General features: G+C 38.2%; 3 protein-coding genes across 5 annotated transcripts in view; 2 read left to right on the forward strand and 1 right to left on the reverse strand.

Annotated features, from left to right (window-relative positions):
- Window positions 1–8955, reverse strand: part of UMAD1 (UBAP1-MVB12-associated (UMA) domain containing 1) — a 243940-nt gene extending 234985 nt beyond the window's left edge. The window contains exon 1 of one of the 3 annotated variants that reach the window (XM_012935961.2): window positions 8815–8955. The gene's annotated coding sequence lies outside the window, so the exon portion shown is untranslated. The remainder of the gene's footprint in view (window positions 1–8814) is intronic. The other 2 variants (XM_055137147.1, XM_055137150.1) reach the window with 2 other exon arrangements.
- The window catches only part of COL28A1 (collagen type XXVIII alpha 1 chain), a 589571-nt gene that overhangs the window by 321394 nt on the left and 248081 nt on the right, over window positions 1–20096 (forward strand). The window lies entirely within an intron of this gene.
- RPA3 (replication protein A3) lies at window positions 9054–13027 on the forward strand. Its single transcript, XM_004602295.2, has 4 exons — window positions 9054–9294; window positions 10564–10638; window positions 12137–12245; window positions 12650–13027. Exons 1-4 carry the CDS (start codon window positions 9199–9201, stop codon window positions 12730–12732), a joined length of 363 nt encoding a protein of 120 aa, XP_004602352.2. The 5' UTR covers window positions 9054–9198; the 3' UTR covers window positions 12733–13027.

A 20096-nucleotide genomic window follows, 5' to 3' on the forward strand; every position in this document is an offset into this window, starting at 1 on the left:
TATTGGTTTTGAAGCCACACCTGGCACTTCTGAGGACTTATTCATGGCTCTCTGTTCTGGGATCACACCTGGCAGTGTTTAGGAGATCAAATGCAGTGCCAGAGGTGCAACTGAGGTCAACTACATGCCAGGTAAGCACCTTAGGCCACTGTCCTATCTCTCTCTGACCATCAACCAATTGAGAAAAAAAAGACATTGAAAAGAAAAAATGAAATGATGACAAAAAAGAGACACTGATAATTTTTGTAAAACAAACAGAACTTCTAGAAACAAAATACGGTACTTAAAATTTTAAAAAGCAAATTAATCACAATAGCATAAGAAATTAGTATACTGGAAGTTAAAGAGAAGCTATCCAGAATTCAGCACAAAGAGTCAAAGCCACTGAAATACATAAAACATCTTAAGGGCACATAAGACTTTTCTTCTTCTATGTACTCTTTAACTGTTAATAATTCTTTTGTTACTACCAGATGAACTGAAGAAGAGAAATAATTTCCATATGGAGAATAAAAGTTTAATGTCAGAGTTTGTGCATTTAATTTCGACAATTTGGCTAATCAGAATAAATTATCTTTTAAATATTATGAACAGCATACTTTTCCAAAATTGTCTTCAGTTCCTTCTATCTTTACCTTCTGGTACATAGAAACCAGATTTTTATACACAGATCAAATAATATGTTATCAAAATCTAAAAGGATAAAAAATACACAGCTCTAATTGCAATGTTAACAGCTGTTCCCATAAAGAAACATCACAGAAGTAAAAGTGCACAGGAAAGATTCCAGATGGTCTTTTTCTCCGTGTAGGACAATTTTTTGTCACAATTTTTAATTCATGTAGAGAAATTCTTTACTATATTTTCTTTCATCTAAGTTCTTCCATAAAAAATTTTCTGCATGTAGACTATAAAATCAATTGTTAAGTACTCAGTTGATAATTTTACAAGTTATTTCTAAAATAACACATTCTATTTGCTGTACAAATTATACAATTCAGAGGGGAAAATACAAGTTTTAATGGAAGGTCCTTTTTGACAGAGTTCTAGGAGGAGTTAGAAAGAAGAAATATGTGAAGAGATCATTGTTGAAAATGTCCTTATAGTAATAAAAACAAAAACAAAAGCAATCAGATTCAGAAGGTCCAATATAAAACAGAAATCCACATCAGGGCATTTTATACAGTAAAATTTCAAAATACAAGATAAACTGACAATCAGACAGGTAAAGAGTTTACAACAAAATCATGATTTAAAGTAAACTGTTATGAATAAAATAGTATCATCAAAGTAGTTTTGAGAGAAGTTGACTGCTCACTTAGGATGCTAGTACAGAAATATAGTAAAAAATCTTTTGTGAACTAGGATAAGGTAAACATCTTTGTTTCCTGGTACATGGAAACCAGATTTGTATGTAAATTGATAGCCAATATCACAGATTATCAAAAAATCTTTCTAAAATATTTATTTTTAAAAATAGAAAAATTATACCAGAAAAAGTTGAAACAAAAATAGTAAAATTATAAACAAGTACTTTCAAGTAAATACTAACTATAAACAGTGATTATAATGTGTGATTTATGATCTTTTAACAAATATAGAAAACTGTAGGGCCAGGGATGTAGCTTAGCAGTAGCGCACATATCTTGGCAGATGTGAAAAAGAAGGAAAGAAGGAAGAGCAGTTTGAGTAAAGAAGAAAGGAAGGAAGAAATTCCTTCTAGCACACAAATTATGAAAAAGTAAATCTGTGTTATAGGTTCTTATTTTGACCTAGAGTCAATTTAGACTTTAATACTCGTGTGAGCTGTGTGTGTGTGTGTGTGTGTGTGTGTGTGTGTGTGTGTTGGGGAGAGAGCTCAAATACTAGTGTGTATTTTCTGCATGACAGAGTCCTTGGTTTAATCCCCAGCACCACATGGTCCACTGAGCACCAAGCTAGGAATAATGTTGCTAGATGTGCTACACAAACAAACAACAAATACATATAAAACATTAAAACTTATTAATACCAACAAATAAAATGGAATTAAGGAAAATAACAATCCTTCAAAAGAAGGCAAAAAATCCTGAACTTATAGTGAATGCACCCAAGGTGGCTGAGGCCTGCTTGCTGGTCCTAACAGTGAAAAGGGCAGATTCCTTGTGATGGCTACAGTGGTTTTCCTGCTTTTGGCTCTGAGAATGTCACCAGCAGAGGTATCATCTCTCTCAGAGAGAGAGAGAGCGTGCCTGGCTCATAGATAGGCTGTGGGGAGGGCGGTGGGAGGGGAATTGGTGGGAAATGTACACTGGTGGGTGTAAGACTGAAATGGGACCTGAGCAGTTTTGTAACTCTGTGCCTCACATCTCATGTGTGGTTTAAAAAAAGAAAAAGCACCCTGCAACTCAGTCAGGATTTAACATCCAAGAAGAAAAGGCCTGTCATCTTGGCATCTCCACTGCCTAGGTGATTACTAAGTCTGAGGCACATCAAGCAGGACTTCAGAAAGGGGCCCAAGTTCTAGCTGTGAATGATAAAATTTCCAAGATATTGAGCATAGCTAAGGTGCTGATTTCCTGAAGACAGACCTAGAAACCAGCATTTATGTTCATTTCTTCCCTACAATTATTATCATCACCAAAAAAATAGAGTACTGTGTACTGGAGTTGCACCTGGAGGAGACCTCCACCTGAACTCTTGTGGAACGAGCCAGTTTGGCTCCAGGGAAACAACTGAGGAAATCTCCTCTCAGCCCGTCCCTTGCATAACAGACATTTGATGATGGGGAAACCTGAAATTGAACTAATCAATGACATTACACAAACAGCACTGCACTGTTGTTCCCAAGTTTTCTAAATGAGCTTCATTCTCAGGAAGGGGAAAGGGAAGGATGATAATATCTAGGTCCAACTTGTGGAGAAAAGGCCAGAAAAGGCCACTGACATTATTGAACATCCTGTGCAAAGCAACTGTACACATCCACTTTCATTAGAATATAAAAATCAGTAGAAAAAAAATAATCCTGGGACCTTTCATTGAATCAGCCTAGCCACCTCAGTTCATCTTTCCACTATGGGTCTCATAATTTGGGAGACTCTAAATGTTCTCTGTTCACCCACCCCCTTGCTCCTTTCTCCTCCTCATGAAAATGAAACCCAGGGGCCGGAGCGATAGCACAGCGGGTAGGGCGTTTGCCTTGCACGCGGCCGACTCGGGTTCAATCCCCGACATCCCATATGGTCCCCCAAGCACCGCCAGGAGTAATTCCTGAGTGCAAAGCCAGGAGTAACCCCTGAGCATCGTTGGGTGTGAACCAAAAAGCAAAAAAAAAAAAAAAAAAAATGAAACCCAAAGCTGAGAAAAATATGTGGCTTCTGTATGACACTGATTGGGTGTAGAGCACTATTTAGATGAAAAATTAAGTTCTCATTATTAATAATTTTAAAAGAATGCAAAAGGGGATAAAACAACAAAAATTAGAGCATACAGGAAACGTGATATTGCTACAGAAATGAATCCAAACATGTAAGCACAATCAACGTAAATATACAAAAGACAGGAAAACCAAATCTACAGCTATATGCACAGTTTGCCAAAGACATGCCCAAAATATATGAAGAAAGAAAAGTGTGCAGGTCAAACCAACAAAAATAAAATCATGGGACATCCAGTACAAAGGTCAAGTAAGATTGACTAGTGAAACCAGAGAATAAAGTCCTCATGACCCACTGAATACTAACTTCCCTTCGAGAAGAATGGGACATTTCTGTTCTAATGGAAATTCCGAGGTCTGTTAAGAAGACAGAAGTTGCTGCAACCCACAGGCTGCAATCAGTCCACATCTTCCCTTCACTAGGGACCTGCCCAGGCTGTTCTCTGAGATGCCACCAAAGGTACATGGAAACACACATGCAAGCCCCGGATCTTTTCTTCAGCAGATGGAAGTACAGGATACAACAACATCTAAGTATATCAACCCAGAATGTTTTAAGAATGAGTTCACCAAATCATCAATGGATAGGTAATCCCACTTTCACAGTCTCATGTCATAAGACTTGTGTACCTTAACACCAGACTCTTAATAGGGAGACAAGAAAGAAAAATCATGGGTCAGTCTCACTCATGAATAGCCATGCGAAAATCCTATACAAACCAATGGCAAATTAGACCCAGGAACATATCTAATAAAGAATAATATTATCAAGTTGTGTTCCTCCTAGGAATGTGTGCACAGTTCAACACCAGTAAATACATTCATTTCAATCACCTCAATTAACCCCCCCTCAAATTTTCTGATCAGACTTTATTACAACTAAATTCAGACTTTTTTGATTTGGTGGGTGGGGTTAAGGAGAGGGGAATCTTCATTCTACTCCCAGCTAGTTTTTTGGGGGTCAGTGCTGGCAGTGTTTGAGGGATCATGCAGTGCTGTGGATGGAAAAGCAAGTCAAATAGTCCCTGGATTATCTCCCCAGTTTCTCAATCAAACTAAGAAAAAAGGAAAATTTCTTTATTTATCAAGTCAAACTTCAAGTTGTGAAGAATTTCCTGGGAAAGCTGCATACAGGCTATTGAATGCTATGGAGGTACACCCTTCCGCCAACCTATTTCTCTGCTGCATGAAATGGGAAACTTGATACTCCAGAACCCAGCTTGTCCTATTACAAGTAAACCATGATTTCAATAAAAAATGAAGTGGTACAGCTATATATCCAAACCATAAAGTCAATAACCATGACAGCAGGAGATCCAAACCATAAACACCCAATTTTAAAAAGTCAAAGAGGCAGGCTGGGAGGTGAGGAAGTCAGAGGGGCCTGGGGACATTAGAGAAGTTGACACTGGTGGTGGGACTGTTGCTGGAAAATAGTATGCCGAAAACTCAGCCCTGAGGAACTTTGTAAATTCTAGTGTCTTGATAAAAAAATAAAAAGTTAAAAAAACTTTAATAATACATTAAAAATTGAATAATTTTTTTTAAAAAAAGGCCAGGGAGATATCTCAAAGAGCTGCAGAGTACATTTTGTATACAGGAGGCTGAGGTTCATCCTCTGCATTACACAAAGCCTGGGGGTTTGGGAACCTCATAGGAAGGAACCCCAGAGCACCAAGGTTATGACCTCACATCCCAGGATCCAAAATAAAAAAAAAGAAGGAATCTGGATTCCTGATGTCTTAATAGCACTACCACACAGTTGTATGCTGAATTACCTGTTTCTGGGCATATACAACTAAGATTTTCATAACTGAGATAATTTTACTTCCACAGCAAAATTGCATCTTTACTAAAACCATTTCTATTCAAAATGGTATTGGAAACTCTAAGCAGGGAAAATGAAATATGTGCGCTATTAAGAAACAAAATTGTAATATTCATGAGAAATGGAAAAATCCAAAAGACTCTTAAAGACTGTCATAAATATAGTTTAGCAAGATGACCAAAAATGTCACATCATTTCTATAAAGAAATGGCAATAAAATATTCTTTAAACATTCATAAAATCAATAATGTAATTAGGAATAAAACTAATCCAAATGGAAAAAAATTATGTAGAGAAAAAAACTGGAGGCCAGAGATAACACTGCAAAGGTTAACAGCACAAGCTTTGCACCGGGAACCCGAGGTTCAACTCCTAGGCCTCCTCAATGGTCTCAGCACTGCAGAAAGCAACCCCAAAGAGTTAGGAGGAGCCTCTGAGAACCCTCAGGTGTAGGCACCAAATCAAAGAAACAAAAACACAATAGTTAAAGGTAAGAATTTTTCCCAGTTAATCCAAAGATCGAATACAAATGTGATTACATCTCACACAGCTTTTTCACAGAACTTGACAAGCAAACCTGCAGAGTGAAGACTAAGCACTTCTTAAGAAAGCAGCAAGGCAGAGAGTTATCCCCTGAAATCAAAACTTACCAGAAGACCATAATATTGAGGAAGTGGATATAAGTTCAGGGACAGAAATTATGAACCATTAAAACAAAGCTTGAGCCCAGGAACAACGAAATCTACACACACACACACACACACACACACACACACACACACACACGCATATAAATTTTAAGTGACAATAAAGATCAGTGACAGAAATACAATATGGTAAATAGATGATGCTAAAACAAATGAAAGAAAAAAAACTTACCTATCTAGGACCACACATTAATAATTCAATTCTAAATGACAGAACATTCAATATGAAAGGCATAACGAAGTTCTCGTATGTCACTAAGAAAAAAGCTACGAGATCATGAATACAAATATTAAAAATGTTGTTCAACCTTATTAGTAAAGAGGGAACTTAGACCACAAGAAGGTACCTGAGGTTTAATATTTATCCAACTGGGGAGGGAGGGAAAATCCAACGTTTGCTGAAATAAAGATCAGAACTCTCCTATACTCCCAGCAATAGGATAAATTGATAACCACGTGGGGGAAATACTTAACTTTACCGTGAAGCTAAACAAACCTACTCTATGCTCCAGAAATTCTACTGATAAAGTTTTCCACCTGTGCACCGAAAAGCAGGTTCAAGAAGATCCATGTCAGCTCTCCATGCAACAGATTAAAAAAAAAAATGCAAACTATCAAAACATTAGTCAATAATAGAATAGCAAAATTAAAAGAAGGAGCCCTATCTACATATGCCAATGTGATTAATCTCAGGACAGAGAGAGAGTACAAAGGGCAGGATGGTGGCCTTGCACAAAGCTGACCTCACAAGGCCCCAGGGTCCTGAGCATCAGTAGCAGTAAGCCCTGAACACCAGTGGGTGTTCTACACACACACACACACACACACACACACACACACACACACACACACACACACACCACCCCCACCCCCAAAAGAAAGAAAAACAAATCCAAATACATGATAACATTTTTTTAAATTTTATTTATAAAATAAGAAAAAATAACATTTGATATTTGATTTAGGAATGCCTTTATGTGTGGAGGGAAAAAAATACAGAATAATACAGTTTGGTGGGCCAGAGAGATAGTTCAGGGGCTAAGTTACTTGCTTGCACAAGGCAGATCTGAACCCCACAAGGCGAACCCGGCAACCACAAGGACCCCTGAGCACTACCAAGACTGATCTCTGATAACTGCCAGATGTGCCACCCCCACCACCCCCCACACACACAATTTTTTAAGTTTAGGAGCTTAATATAAATTTTAATATAGTATTTAGTTCTGATTGGTTGGGAAAGGAGGGCTTAACTGAAAAAGTTCAAACCCTGAACTTCAGGTAAAGTTCTCTGAGTTGAATGAGAGACCAGCATTGGTTCAATTTCTCTGAACGCTTCATATCTACTTATATTTTTCTCTATGTGTTGTATCACTTTTCTCAAAAGATACATAGAAAGCTAAATAATCACTGGACTCATTTTCCTTTAAAAAAAAGTACTATTGTTGTATAAAAGTGGTCTTTTAATGTAATGGAGATCAGAACCTCTGATAGTGCAAGGGTTTCTCTGGGGATAAGACAAAAGCAACTATTATAAAGATATATATGTGTCATGCCCTGTACAAGGCACATCAACTGTTCCCCCAAAGGATCACTAAAGTGCAAAAAGACGTTGAAGCACGGTGCGGAAAGTAAAATTAACTTTATGACTTGAAGCAAAAAATAAAAATAAAAGGCCACTTCGTTATACTCCACATGACATGTACCTGTGGCTGTTAATAAGATCCTTTGTGCATGTTTTAGTGACAGTAAAATTAAAAGACAAATATATTAAATGTTAGACACCCAAGGAGACTATCATTTAATTATGGTACATCAAATTTAATCTCAAATTACAACGTGGAGTCTCAAAAGAACTGTCCGTACTTAACTGCCTGACTGAATTAAGACCAGGTTCCAGGAATTGACATCTGACAACTGGGTGGTTTTAGGCAAATTTAAAGTCAACTTTCCGTAAAACAGTTCAAAAACAAAAGGAGTTTCTGGTTTTGTTTTAGTTTCCAAAGCACACCTTAAATACCCATATCAAAGTACGCACTAGGTCTGGCAAAAGACAAGAAAAATCATGGTCACACGGGCCAGCGACAGTCAAAAATCTCCCCCAAATCTCCTTGAAAAGTTGACCTTCCCACGCTTTCATCTCCGCTGCAGATGAAAGTCTTTGAGCACAGTGTTATGAACGGGGAAAGTCCTAAGGGAGTGTCAGCCGCCACTGGCGGTATTAAGTCTCCCTTCACTAAAGGCGCAATCCCGCATCGGCGGAGCACACCTGCTCAGGCCTTCACCCCGACGCAAGTTCAGCTGTGTCAGTGACGGCCAACGCCCCCTCCGCCCGCCCCCAAGCCCGCCGAATCAACTCCCCAAATCTTCAATCGCCCCCCGACCCCGAGGATGGGGAGAAACCCGCAATTCCGCAGTGAGGCCAGACTGTCAGGGCTGGACAGCGTGAGAAAAGGGAGCGACGTGGCAGCACCCGCGGATAAGCTGAAGGCTGGAAAGTGACGCAACCCTAGGCGGTCAATTACCGACCCTCTGACACCAAATAATAAAGCCTGACAAAGGTAATGAAAACGCACTGGCGGCCCCGGTTCCTGAGTCCAGGAAGGTGTGTTCTCAAAAAAAAAAAAAATCCTACATATTCAGCAAAGAATCCCGCAATTGCGAAAACAAGACCGGAAAGAGCGGAGGCCGAAAAAAATTTTTTAAAATACAGGAAAAAACCAAAATCGCTTCGCCAAATCGCGACGCCGCGCGGCCCGGATTAGCTGCGGTAGGACACGGCCAACCCCCCGGCCCTCCCTTCCGCATCCGTCGCTGAGAATGAGGGGAAACCGTAAAGCTTCGGCGCCTCCCGCGAGAAGAGGTACCTGAGGCGTGCGCCGCAGTTCCCCGCCGAACCGGCACCGGAGCCCGACACCCTTCTTCCGGGGTCAAGTCCTGGCAGGGCGGCTCACGCCCCGCCCCGCCAGAACCCCGCCTCCACTGCCCATTCCCCGGAGCCCAGGCAACTTCCGGGACGCCGACCGTCTCTAAGCAGCCGCGCGCACTTCCGGGCGCAGTCCGCCTTTCTCCATCCCTTTCCGGGATAGCGGGGTATTTTTTTTCCCGCGCATTTAGATTGGTGCGCTGCAAGTCCTGGTCTACACCCGATTGGCTCCGCGGATATCTGCACGGACGTCCGCCCTGGGGACGCACGCATTGAGTCGCAGCGTCAGTTTCCCGCCACCGTCTGGTCCTGCGCGGCTTTCGTGATGGAAATTATGGAATTGCCTAGGTCGCGCATCAACGCCAGCATGCTAGCTCAGTACATCGACCGGCCGGTCTGCTTCGTGGGGAGGCTGGAAAAGGTGCGCGCGCCCACCGCTCTTGACTCGGGTCGGTAGCAGGAGGGAGTGGGGCAATCGGTGAGCCTCAGGGTAGCTGTCGCAGAGTGGGCCACCGCGCGAGAATGCAGGCAGAAAGCCGCCTCTGAGCTCTCTTGCTTTGTTTTGCAAACTTTGTGTACACTTTTCAGCCATTTCAAGCCCATTCTGGCGCCTTTTATGGAACACAATCGAGGTACGTTGGAACGCTCTCCATTCTAAATTCCAGCGCACCGCCTTCCGTTGTGTTTGCGTAAATGAACTTAGAAGATATGACTGCCATACCTACCTTCTGACTTTTTGTCCCCCATTATTTTCTGGTACCGGGGATCGATAGGATCTCTTGCCAGCAAAGCTCGCGCCGTAAAACACGGAACCGTGTCCCAGTGTCATTTTGTTGTTGTTGTTTAGCCAGACTGACAATTAGTCTGATTTTCTTGTTTACTTTTCAAATCTTTCTCCTCAAACCTCGTTTTCCCATAAAAGTCACTTCCCAAGAAAACATGCCTTGACTACCTTTTCCAATCAAGCGTACAGCAGTGATCTCTTAACCTAGTGTTAAGTGAGAAATTCCTGCAGGAGAGAAACGCACCCAAAATATTAACTAGTGAACCGAGAAAACCTTGGGAAAAAAAAAAACTCTTAGAAGGCTTATTAGTAGCAAAACCTAGTCGTGAAATATGTTTTTACAAATTGACAAGGGAATTTGGGTAAGCGTGATGGGTGGTTAAAATGCTAAGGCCTGGACTAGGGAGATAGCTCTTTGCATGCTGGAATCGGGTTAAGATCCCAGCCTCCGGCTAAACAAAGTATCAAGCATCACTGAAAGTCTGTGCCAGAAAACCCTCAACATCTCTGGTGTTGCCCCACCCCCCCACCCCGCCAAAAAAAGGGAAAATAAAATGCTAAGGCCGCAGAGATAGCAGAACTGTAGTTCTAATCAGATCTGATTGCTCTCAGGTTGCTTTCCAACCAGGTCTGATTGCTCCTCACACACGTGCCTCACATATAATCAGTTCTGGTTTTAACTCATCGTTTCTAATTTTCAGAACATGCCAGTGGGATGTGTGCTATCTAAATCAAGGATCGCAGAAGATCTCACTGTTCGATATCTGGATCCCCTTTAATTTCTTAGCATAGGACTGCCAGATTTAGCAACTGTTCATAGTACTCATCTATGTACGTTTACCCTTGGAGAAATTTTAGGTATTTTTATTTTAATGAGATTTTCAAGTTTTTTGTTTTCTATTTTAGATTCATCCCACTGGAAAAATGTTCATTCTTTCAGATGGAGAAGGAAAAAATGGAACCATTGAGTTGATGGAACCTGTATGTTTGTATAGTTCATTTTGGTCTGTTTTGTTGCTTAGAGTGGATGTATAAAAGACCGTCTTATAACCTACACAGGAAAGTTTAGAGGGAAGTTTTATAAGGAAGGGAAGGGAGCTGCTTGAGCCTCACCTGGTGGTGCTCAGGAGCTACTCCCAGCTCAAGGAATCTTATATAGTGCCATGGAGTGAACAGAAGTCAGCTACACTCAAGTCAAGCACCTTATTCCAATTGCCAGCACTATCTGTCAAGCCCCTCCTTAAATATTCACTCTCTTCTTAAATTATATTTCTAACCAACAACTTTTTATACTGCAGCCATATTTAATACGTCCTTTAAACCTTTGTGCAGATTTATTCCTTATGAAACACCTTAAAACCTGTTTTATTAACAATAACAACAACAAAAAAAAACCTTTTTTTTTTTCTTCCATATGTATGTTAGGGAAAGTTTCATTTCCTTAGAAACTGGAGGGGACAGAAAGGTAGTACAGCAGGTAGGGCACTTGCCTTACATGTGGCTGACTCAGTTTCAATGCAGCAGGAATGATCCCTGAGTACAGAGACAGAAGTAACCCCTGAGCACTAGTCAGTGTGCACCAAAACAAAGATAAAATAACTCTGGATTATCAGATTTTCTGTGTGTGGGGGGGGGGGGGGCGGGGAACTGGGGGACATAACAAATTAGCCAGGAACCTTAAAATTGCAAGGCAGGTGTTCTTCTACTGAGCCACATCTCCAGCCTTGGAATATTAATTAGAAAAACTTTTAAAAGACCAGAAAGGCATTTAAGAATCTTTTGATTAAATCACCTTTTCCTTTCTCAGTATTTTTTACAATTTGAGCTGTCATTCATTTTGTTAGTTTAGATAATTTAAAACACCTGATTGGTCTTTCATAAAGAGAAATCCATGTATTTGGCTAATGCAATTAGAACACTTCATAAATTATGAGCAAAAGATTGTTTTCAGTGTCCTCAACAAATTGCTTCTTGCAGAATATTCTCAGTATCATTAATTGATTTTTGTCTTCAATTTAAACATTGAAATGTACCTTAGGCCTAAGGCTTCTGCTAAAGGTATCACTGTCACTGTCATCCCATTGCTCATTGATTTGCTAGAGTGGTCACTAGTAACGTCTCCCTTGTGAGATTTGTTATTGTTTCTGGCATATCAAATATGCCATGGTGTCTTGCCAGGCTGTGCTGTGTGGGTGAGATACTCTTGGTAGCTTGCTGGGCTCTCCGAGAGGGGCCAAGGAATCGAACCCGGGTCGGCAGCATGCAAGGCAAATGCCCTACCTGCTGTGCTATCACTCCAGCCCCTGCTAAAGGTGATAGGACTTATATGCTGACAAATTACTCAACACTTTCAGACTAGTAGTTTTTACATTTATAAATTTTTGTTACATGAATTGATGAGATTAGTTAACTCCTTAATAATTTTACAAGCTAATTAACTAAAAATATAATACCAACTTGATATTTTATTCCTTATTAGCTTGATGAAGAAATCTCTGGAATCGTGGAAGTAATTGGAAAAGTAACACCCAAGGCAACCATTATGTGTACATCTTATTTCCAGTTTAAAGAAGATAACCATCCTTTTGGTAAATAAAGCATTTTAGTATTTTTGGTTTAATGATTAGAAAGGTAAATTTTACTCTTAGCTAGATATATGTCATTCTTTTTTTTCACATCCTACCATATTCCCAATTATATAGGCTTCTGATGCCAAAGGAAAAATGGGAAGATCTTTTGTCTTGTTTCTAGGTGGTGCTTGTATATACATGAAATTTAGCATAGATGGACATGAAATTTTTAAATGGAGCAAACAACTTTCGGTGTACCTTTTAGTGTATGGGTTGGAGGGATCAACTAGTGCACAACATTTAAAAGGGTTGTGAAAATAAGTTGCCTCTAAAATGCAGAAAAATACAGGTACATATATCTTCTAGATAATAATTGGTGGTATAGCTTTCTACTATTGATTGTCTGCTAATGTTTATTTCAGATCTTGGACTTTACAACGAAGCAGTGAAAATTACCCATGAGTTCCCTCAGTTTTTTCCTTTGGGAGTTGAACAGTCTGATTGATCGCAGTGATAGCAAATGACCTACATTGAAGACTATTAAAGGAGGCCCATGTGATCTCCATTGGGAGAGCTTACGGAGGTCTTTACTATTTCATCTGTTCTCTTTAATTTTATTTACCTAACTTTATTAGAGAGTTCATCCCAGTACACCATTTTTTTAATGGCTCTGGCATACTCAGATCTTTCTTAAGCCCTCAAAAAAACTTATACTTCTCCAGTGTATAGTTAAATCAGCTGTAAAAACAAATTGCCAAAATTTAGTGACTTCATTAATAAAAGTTAAAATGATAAATACATATTAATAGTTTCATTCTTATTTTTTTACCCAAACTTAGAATTTCATAACTGTCTAAGGTCAGGATTTAGACCTACACTAAATGTAAATGAAGCCACCTTAAGAGCTTACTTGCTGCCTCATGATCTATACCGTTTTTCTACTTGATGCTACAAAAACATAGTAATTTTCATATGAAGGGATGGAGTTGGTACATTGTAGGACTAAAACTCATGAACAGCTTTGTAATTGCATATCTCACAGTGATTCAATAAAATTACCAAAAAAAATTTAGGACCCTTAAAACCTCTAATTAGTGAGACCTACTTGAATCACTTCTCAAAAAAGAGGGTTTATAAATGAAGGATGGGTGACTTGTATAAATAGTGTATCAATACAGAACTAAATTCTAATCTCTTTCAAAGACAAAATTAATCAATGCAGTACCTTTTTTCAGGGTTTGAAATTTGAATATTTGGAAGTCAGAGGGATAGTACAGTGGAAAGGATGCTTGTCTTACATGGAGCCAACCCTAAAATAAGGTTTGATCCCCACATAGTCCCCCAAGCATTGTCAGTAATGATCTCTGACCTCAGAGCCAGGACGAAGCCCTGAGCACCACCAATGTGGCCCAATAACAATTTGAATATTTGGGACTGTAGAGAGTACCAGGATTAAGGTGCTTTCCTTGCACACAGTAAACATTTGATTCCTGGCACTACATGTGGTACCCTGGACACCTCCAGGAGTAATTCCTGAGCAAAGCTGGGTATGGTCCAAAAATGCAAAATCCGTTTTTAGAAAATTCTACATTTGGAGCCAGGAATGTGGCTCAAGTGGTAGAACATATGAGGTCCCAAGTTTGATCCCTGGCATGCACAGCCTGGTATCAGTATTACTAGCCGTAAAGTTAGCCACATAATTTTATATTCCTTTATATACTTAATGCTGATTTTCTTCTAATTATAGAATCTTAAAACTTTACACAAAAGGTAAATTACTTGGTGCCTTTCCAGAGATATTGCAATGGCTAAATATACATCTTTTCAACTTATGCCGTAGAACTAAACTGTCACAGGACCACACCTATTATATGGCAGGCCTAGAAATACAGGACCAGACAGATTTGAGAGGCAATCTCTGTAAAATAAAGTGGAATTTAGGACCAGACCAGTAATACAGAGAGGGTAATGCACCTGCCTTGCACATCATCACCCCAGGTTCAATCCCTGGCACTATATAGGATCTTCTGAGCCCCACCAGGAATGATCGCTGAACACAGAGCCAGGAGTAAACCCTGAGCACAGCACAGTCTGACCCTAAGTCCCTCACTCCTCCCCCCCCCAAAAAAAAATTAAGAGGTCTGTCATCCCCCTCCTGCAATCTAAAAACCAAAAACTTTTTCCTATATTTGGGGGAAAGATTTATTTGATAACAAAACCTGATTAAGAATTGTGAAGATACTTAAGGTGTTTACCCTATATTCTGTAAACACTCAGATGCTTCACTGCAAAGACATTAACATAGATTAGAATACATTCTAAGACTGTACTAATATATCCAAGAATTCTGAAGTCCAGCTCACTGCAAGTTTTAGTAAACTTTTGTGGTCCTAAATCAAGGAAAAAACAAACAGGAGGAAAACAATAGAAACGATGACAGAACATAGGGGACTGCACGTTTATAAAGCAGGAGTAAAGATAGGACTGAAGTCAGGAGAAAAATCCAGATGGTGGCTGGCATCCAGTTAGCATCAATAAATATTTAATAACCAAAAGTATCATGAGAGCAAGTAGTTTCAAGGAGCAGTTAATAATCTTGAAACCTCAAGGAATAACTGAAGGACAGGATAAAACATAGCTGCTTCTAAGTGAATTAGGCTACACAAGTCAAAATGTAAACACTGATAAAGAATATAACTACAAAAACACCCATTTAATAGGAAATACAATTAGGCAGTAAATTCAGCTGCAGGGGGTGGAGGGCAGGAAAGGGAAGAAGCAACAGGCTATAGAATTTTAAATGCCTTAAATTCATTATAAAAATGTTTTAATATTATATTCTAAAAGAAAAAGAATATAATTAAGGAATAAAATAGTAGCAATTTAGTAAATGTCCTTCAAACATTTTTATATGAATCTGATGAGAAAACAACTCCAAAAGCATCTCTTCATAGGATGTTACATGCTTTTTATGGTAAACTAGCAGGAACCAAGGAGAGAATACAGCACATAATGCCTTGCACACAGTCAACCTGGGTTCAATTCTGGAACCCCGATATGGTACGCTGAGCACTGCCAGGAGGATTCCCTGAGCATCATCAGTTGTGCCCCTCCCCCCAAAAAATTTAATGGTAAACTAATATTAATACTGAGAGAATTTTGAGATTCTTTTTAAAAAGCAACTTCAGTTTTTTGTTTTTGTTTTTTTTTTCACATATTCTTTTTCTTTTAATTCTTCATATTTGACATATGAGTGATACCATACGATTGTCTTTCACGTTCTTACTTATTCCACTTAGCATAATCACCTCAAGATGCATAATCCATTTAGTTCCAATGGTGCCAATTTCATCTTTTTAAAGGGTATTTTCCATTACCCATTACATATGAACACCACAGCTTCTTTTTCCCGTCATCTATCCATACTCATTTAGGTTGATTCCAAGTTATTTTTTTTTTAATTTATTTATTTTTAATTAGAGAATCACCGTGAGGGTACAGTTACAGATTTATACACTTTTGTGCTTATACTTCCCTCATACAAAGTTTGGGAACCCATCCCTTCACCAGTGCCCATTCTCCACCACCCGTAAACCCAGTGTCCCTCCCACCCTCCCCAATCCCATCTCCCCCCCACCCCACCCTGCCACTGTGGCAAGGCATTCCCTTCTGTTTTCTCTCTCTAATTAGCTGTTGTGGTTTGCAATAAAGGTGTTGAGTGGCCGCTGTGCTCAGTCTCTAGCCCTCATTCAGCCCGCAACTCCCTTCCCCCACATGGCCTTCGACTACAATGTAAGCAACTTCAGTTTTAAGTCACTCAACATATTTGTGTTAAAGCCCTGAGCTAATATTAAAGTATACATAAAAATATATCTGTCCTCTGAAATCTAAACTATCAATTTTTGACATATCACTGAATAGTTCTTAGCTGAATTAATAATTTAACTGATCTCATGTTTAAAAGAAATTTATCATAATTAGGTGCAGTATTAAAAACTAAATTCTGTGGTTTTCATTAGACAAAATTTTAATTTGGTTTTCTCCCTTAATTTAGTCACATTTGACTGATCTATTATTAAAAGAAAATGAACAACTGTTACCACAGGTTTGCTTTTCTAGAAGATGATGCCGGATTCAGAGCACTGAAAAAGCATATGTTTTAACTTACATTGTAATTGTGACATTGGTTTGAGGTAAGCCATTTATGTTCTTTATGACCCCAGTTGACCTTCAACATGAGGTTTTGAGATGGCTAATTAAGACCAGAGGTGTAGACTATGAACAATTTATAGCATAAGACATTCATCTTGATTGCAAAGATTAAATTTGTCATTAGCATGCCATTGTTTTTCTTCACATATTACAAAAGTAGGATACTGCACTGTATTTTCCTGTTCTTAAGCTTCACATTGAAATAGCTTTGATTTTCACATAATAAAAAATATCCTCTCTACTATGCATTATTGAAGGTGTAAAACTTAGAAAAATTCCTGACACTTCTCAAAATAAGTGAGTGCCATAGTTAGAAGAAAGAAAACATAAGAACATCGTAATTGTTTGGGGGAAATGCTATAGATGACACTATTACCCACTTAATTCTCTTTTTCAAAAGAACATTCATTTCTCACAATACCTTGAAATATACCCAGGAAAATAAACCAATTATTTACCCTGCAAGAACCTCTCACCAAAAGTTATAGTAATAACTTTTATTTAATAATGAACTAATGATTTCACTAAGATTTTTGACATCCTAGCATTTTGACATCCTGATTCTTAAATCATAAGAGAAATTCTCCTGAATAATTAAAATTTAGATAATATAATCTTATTTTTATCCTACCTAGGAAATAAAATTTAGATCTTAATTATTTTCATTAATTCGACCTTTGCTTAAAATGATCACTTAAAGCTAAATTATGTCAAATTTAGCAGAACCCTATATGAAATCAGAAAGCACTGCATTCTACTCAAATATTTTGTAATTTTTCTTTTGAGTAGTTTGTAAAAGTTTTTATCAAAATACTGGGCCTCATGAGAAAAACTTTTTAAAGAGATGCATCTATTCTTTCAATAAGTTATCAGGATCCTATTTAGTCAATTATTTCTTCCATATGGCTCAGAAATACTATGCCCCAGTTGGTCATGTATGTGACCTTTTATGAGAGGCAGACAGTGGACCAGGAGTTGCTTTACTTTAGAACCTCAGAAATGACTAAATGTTTTCCAGATGAACATACTATATGGATCAAGGGAAGAGCTAGAAATTAGAAGTTATTGCCTCCAAATGTGAAGAATTTGTAGACTTCTTTTTCTTTTAGAATCTGGTAACTTAAAAGAACCCACTGGGCAATTTCTTTCATTAACAGCATTATGATTGTCATGAAAATCACTATGGACATGTTTTTTATTTATGCCCACTTGTTTAAAATAATAATTTGAGATAGCTGCAAAGCTAGGTGTTCAGGCATGTCACAAGCTTAGTGAATTTCTCAAATCTACCAGTAGTGAGAAAATAGAACCATCAGTGGGTTACTGTAATTTTAATAGGAAAACTCTTCTAAAAATGGCAGTAATAACTGCTTTATCTTTTTGCTGTTGCTGTTTTGTTTTGGGGCCACACTTGGCAGTGCTCAGGGTTGATTCCTGGCTCTGCATGTAGGGATCACTCCTGTTGGGCTTGGGAACTATATAGGGTGCTGGGGATCAAACCTGGGTTGGCCACATGCAAGTCATGTGGTCTACCCACTATACTATCCCTCCGCCCCTGACCTGTTTTGTCTTTTGCTAGGAAATTATTTAAAGTAACACTTCAAGATAAATACCTTCTATATTTTCTCCTTTTCCTATATTTTTTTTGGCTTAATACTTTTAATCTTATTTTTATTTTTGGTTGTCAATGAATATTTTCTTATCTTAAAACCAACATCTTTTGAGGAGCAAATTTAAGAACAGATTTTAGGCAATAGAGGAAGCATACACTATAAGTAAATATAAACTCAAGGTATATATCTAAGACTGTTTAAAGAAGAAAAATTTCATCCTTGTTTAATCTGTAATTCAAGGTTGACTCTTCTAGTTCCTAAGGAAAAAGCAGGACAAACTAGATATAAAAGCCCAAGAAATACTTGTAAATTTCATCTGTAATTATCAGTTAAGATACCATACACATATGAATTCTTAAGGGTCTGGAAAAGATCATGAGGCACCATATGCCTTTAGGTCTGAAACATGACATTTGATTTTTAAAATTAAAAAATTAGACTCTCTAGAGATATCATCTGATAAATTAGCTCATTGGAAATGAGGTTAGGAAATTACAGAAATTGGAGAAAATAAAATAATACATAAAGACAGTCATTTGCAGTAAGAGAACGCTTTGAGGTATTTATCTAAAGTACAATTCAGAAATGATTTGGATAGATTTATTTGAACTTTTAAATTTTTTTATGAGTTGAAATCATTAAACCAGTGACATTTACAAAGAGCCATGTTCCCTTCTGTGTACTCAACACAGAGAATTCTAAATTCAGCTACATGTGTCTTGTGATCACAAGGTCTGGTTACAAATAGCAATAATTGTTGCAAAGCAAATTACATAGTAGCACAGGAAAACAATTCCTCATCATTGGAAGGGAGAGTGAATTACCTCACTCACATAGCTTGCAGGTTGCCTAAGGTAGATTACAGACCTTTAATTTGATTACAGACTCAATGTACTATATATTTAAACAGAAAAATGATTTCATAAAAGTAAAGACTGCTTTGTTTAAGGGAAAACATCTAAAATACTGATGAGAAACTTTAGATACAAATATTTAAGTGTTTATTGACTATGGAAACTTGTTGCTAAGAAAGTAATTTTTTCATTTGCATACTTATAATAGAGGTCTATTAAATAAGTTATTCATATGGCACTAGGATATATTATAACAAACATTTTACAGCAATATAGTAACTATAACATTTACGCAATTATATAACATATTACATTTAGTGTGTAAAACCTTATTAAAATAGTAACATATAATGTGTGTATATACATATATACATATATATATATATATATACACAGTACAACCTGGAAATGGATAATTCCCACTTTGCTGTATTAGTTACACAGACACAAGTTTCACTGTTAGGTTTAATATACACATCTTTGTAAGAAGTGGCTAGAACATACCAAATTTTAACTACTCCAAGATACCTGTTCACGGAAGTAAGTCCTAGGAAATTGTCACAACTCAAGAGAATTACAGGAGATGGCTGCTGAAATAGAGTCCAATTAAGTAGGTCAAGGAACCATTTTCTCCTATAGCAGTTTTAAGGGGTGTTCTGGGGGGAGGAGGGTGTTTCTCAGTCTGTTTCAACTTCCTTCTGTTGTTGAAATTTCATGGTTAAAGATTCCTAGTCAGGAATCTGATGTGCTCTCCTGGTGAAACACTACAAACCCAAAAATCAGTATAATAAGGACTTCAAGAGTACTTGGGCCTGAGCAGCTACAGCAGGTAGGGTCTTGCCTGGCATGTGGCTGAAGCAGGCTCCATTCCCATCATCCAATATGATTGTCCAAGCACCATCAGGAGTGAAGCCTAAACTCAGAGCCAGGATAAAGCCCTGAGCACCCTCAGGTGTGGCCCAAAACAAAAAAACAAAAGGAGTACTTCAGACTACTACAATTCCGGATAATCTTTCTCCAATATATTACTAGTTTTATGAAGGTAGAAATAGAGTGGAGGAAACTCAAGAATAGAGGAAAAGGTAAAAAGAAACCATGTAAGCACTGGAGAAAAAGCTCAAAAGTGAATTCCATTCATGTGGAACACCATACCCCCCATACCTTATTCCACCACCTGAATTTAAAAACCT

Source organism: Sorex araneus, chromosome 1 (genome assembly GCF_027595985.1).
Source record: "Sorex araneus isolate mSorAra2 chromosome 1, mSorAra2.pri, whole genome shotgun sequence".
Lineage (NCBI taxonomy): Eukaryota > Metazoa > Chordata > Mammalia > Eulipotyphla > Soricidae > Sorex > Sorex araneus.

Coding starts and splice junctions, on each gene's coding strand:
- RPA3 (XM_004602295.2), top strand. CDS start 9,199: ATGGAAATTATGGAATTGCCTAGGTCGCGCATCAACGCCAGCATGCTA. Junction 9,295..10,563: donor TCGTGGGGAGGCTGGAAAAG/GTGCGCGCGCCC, acceptor TTTCTATTTTAG/ATTCATCCCACTGGAAAAAT. Junction 10,639..12,136: donor CCATTGAGTTGATGGAACCT/GTATGTTTGTAT, acceptor ATTCCTTATTAG/CTTGATGAAGAAATCTCTGG.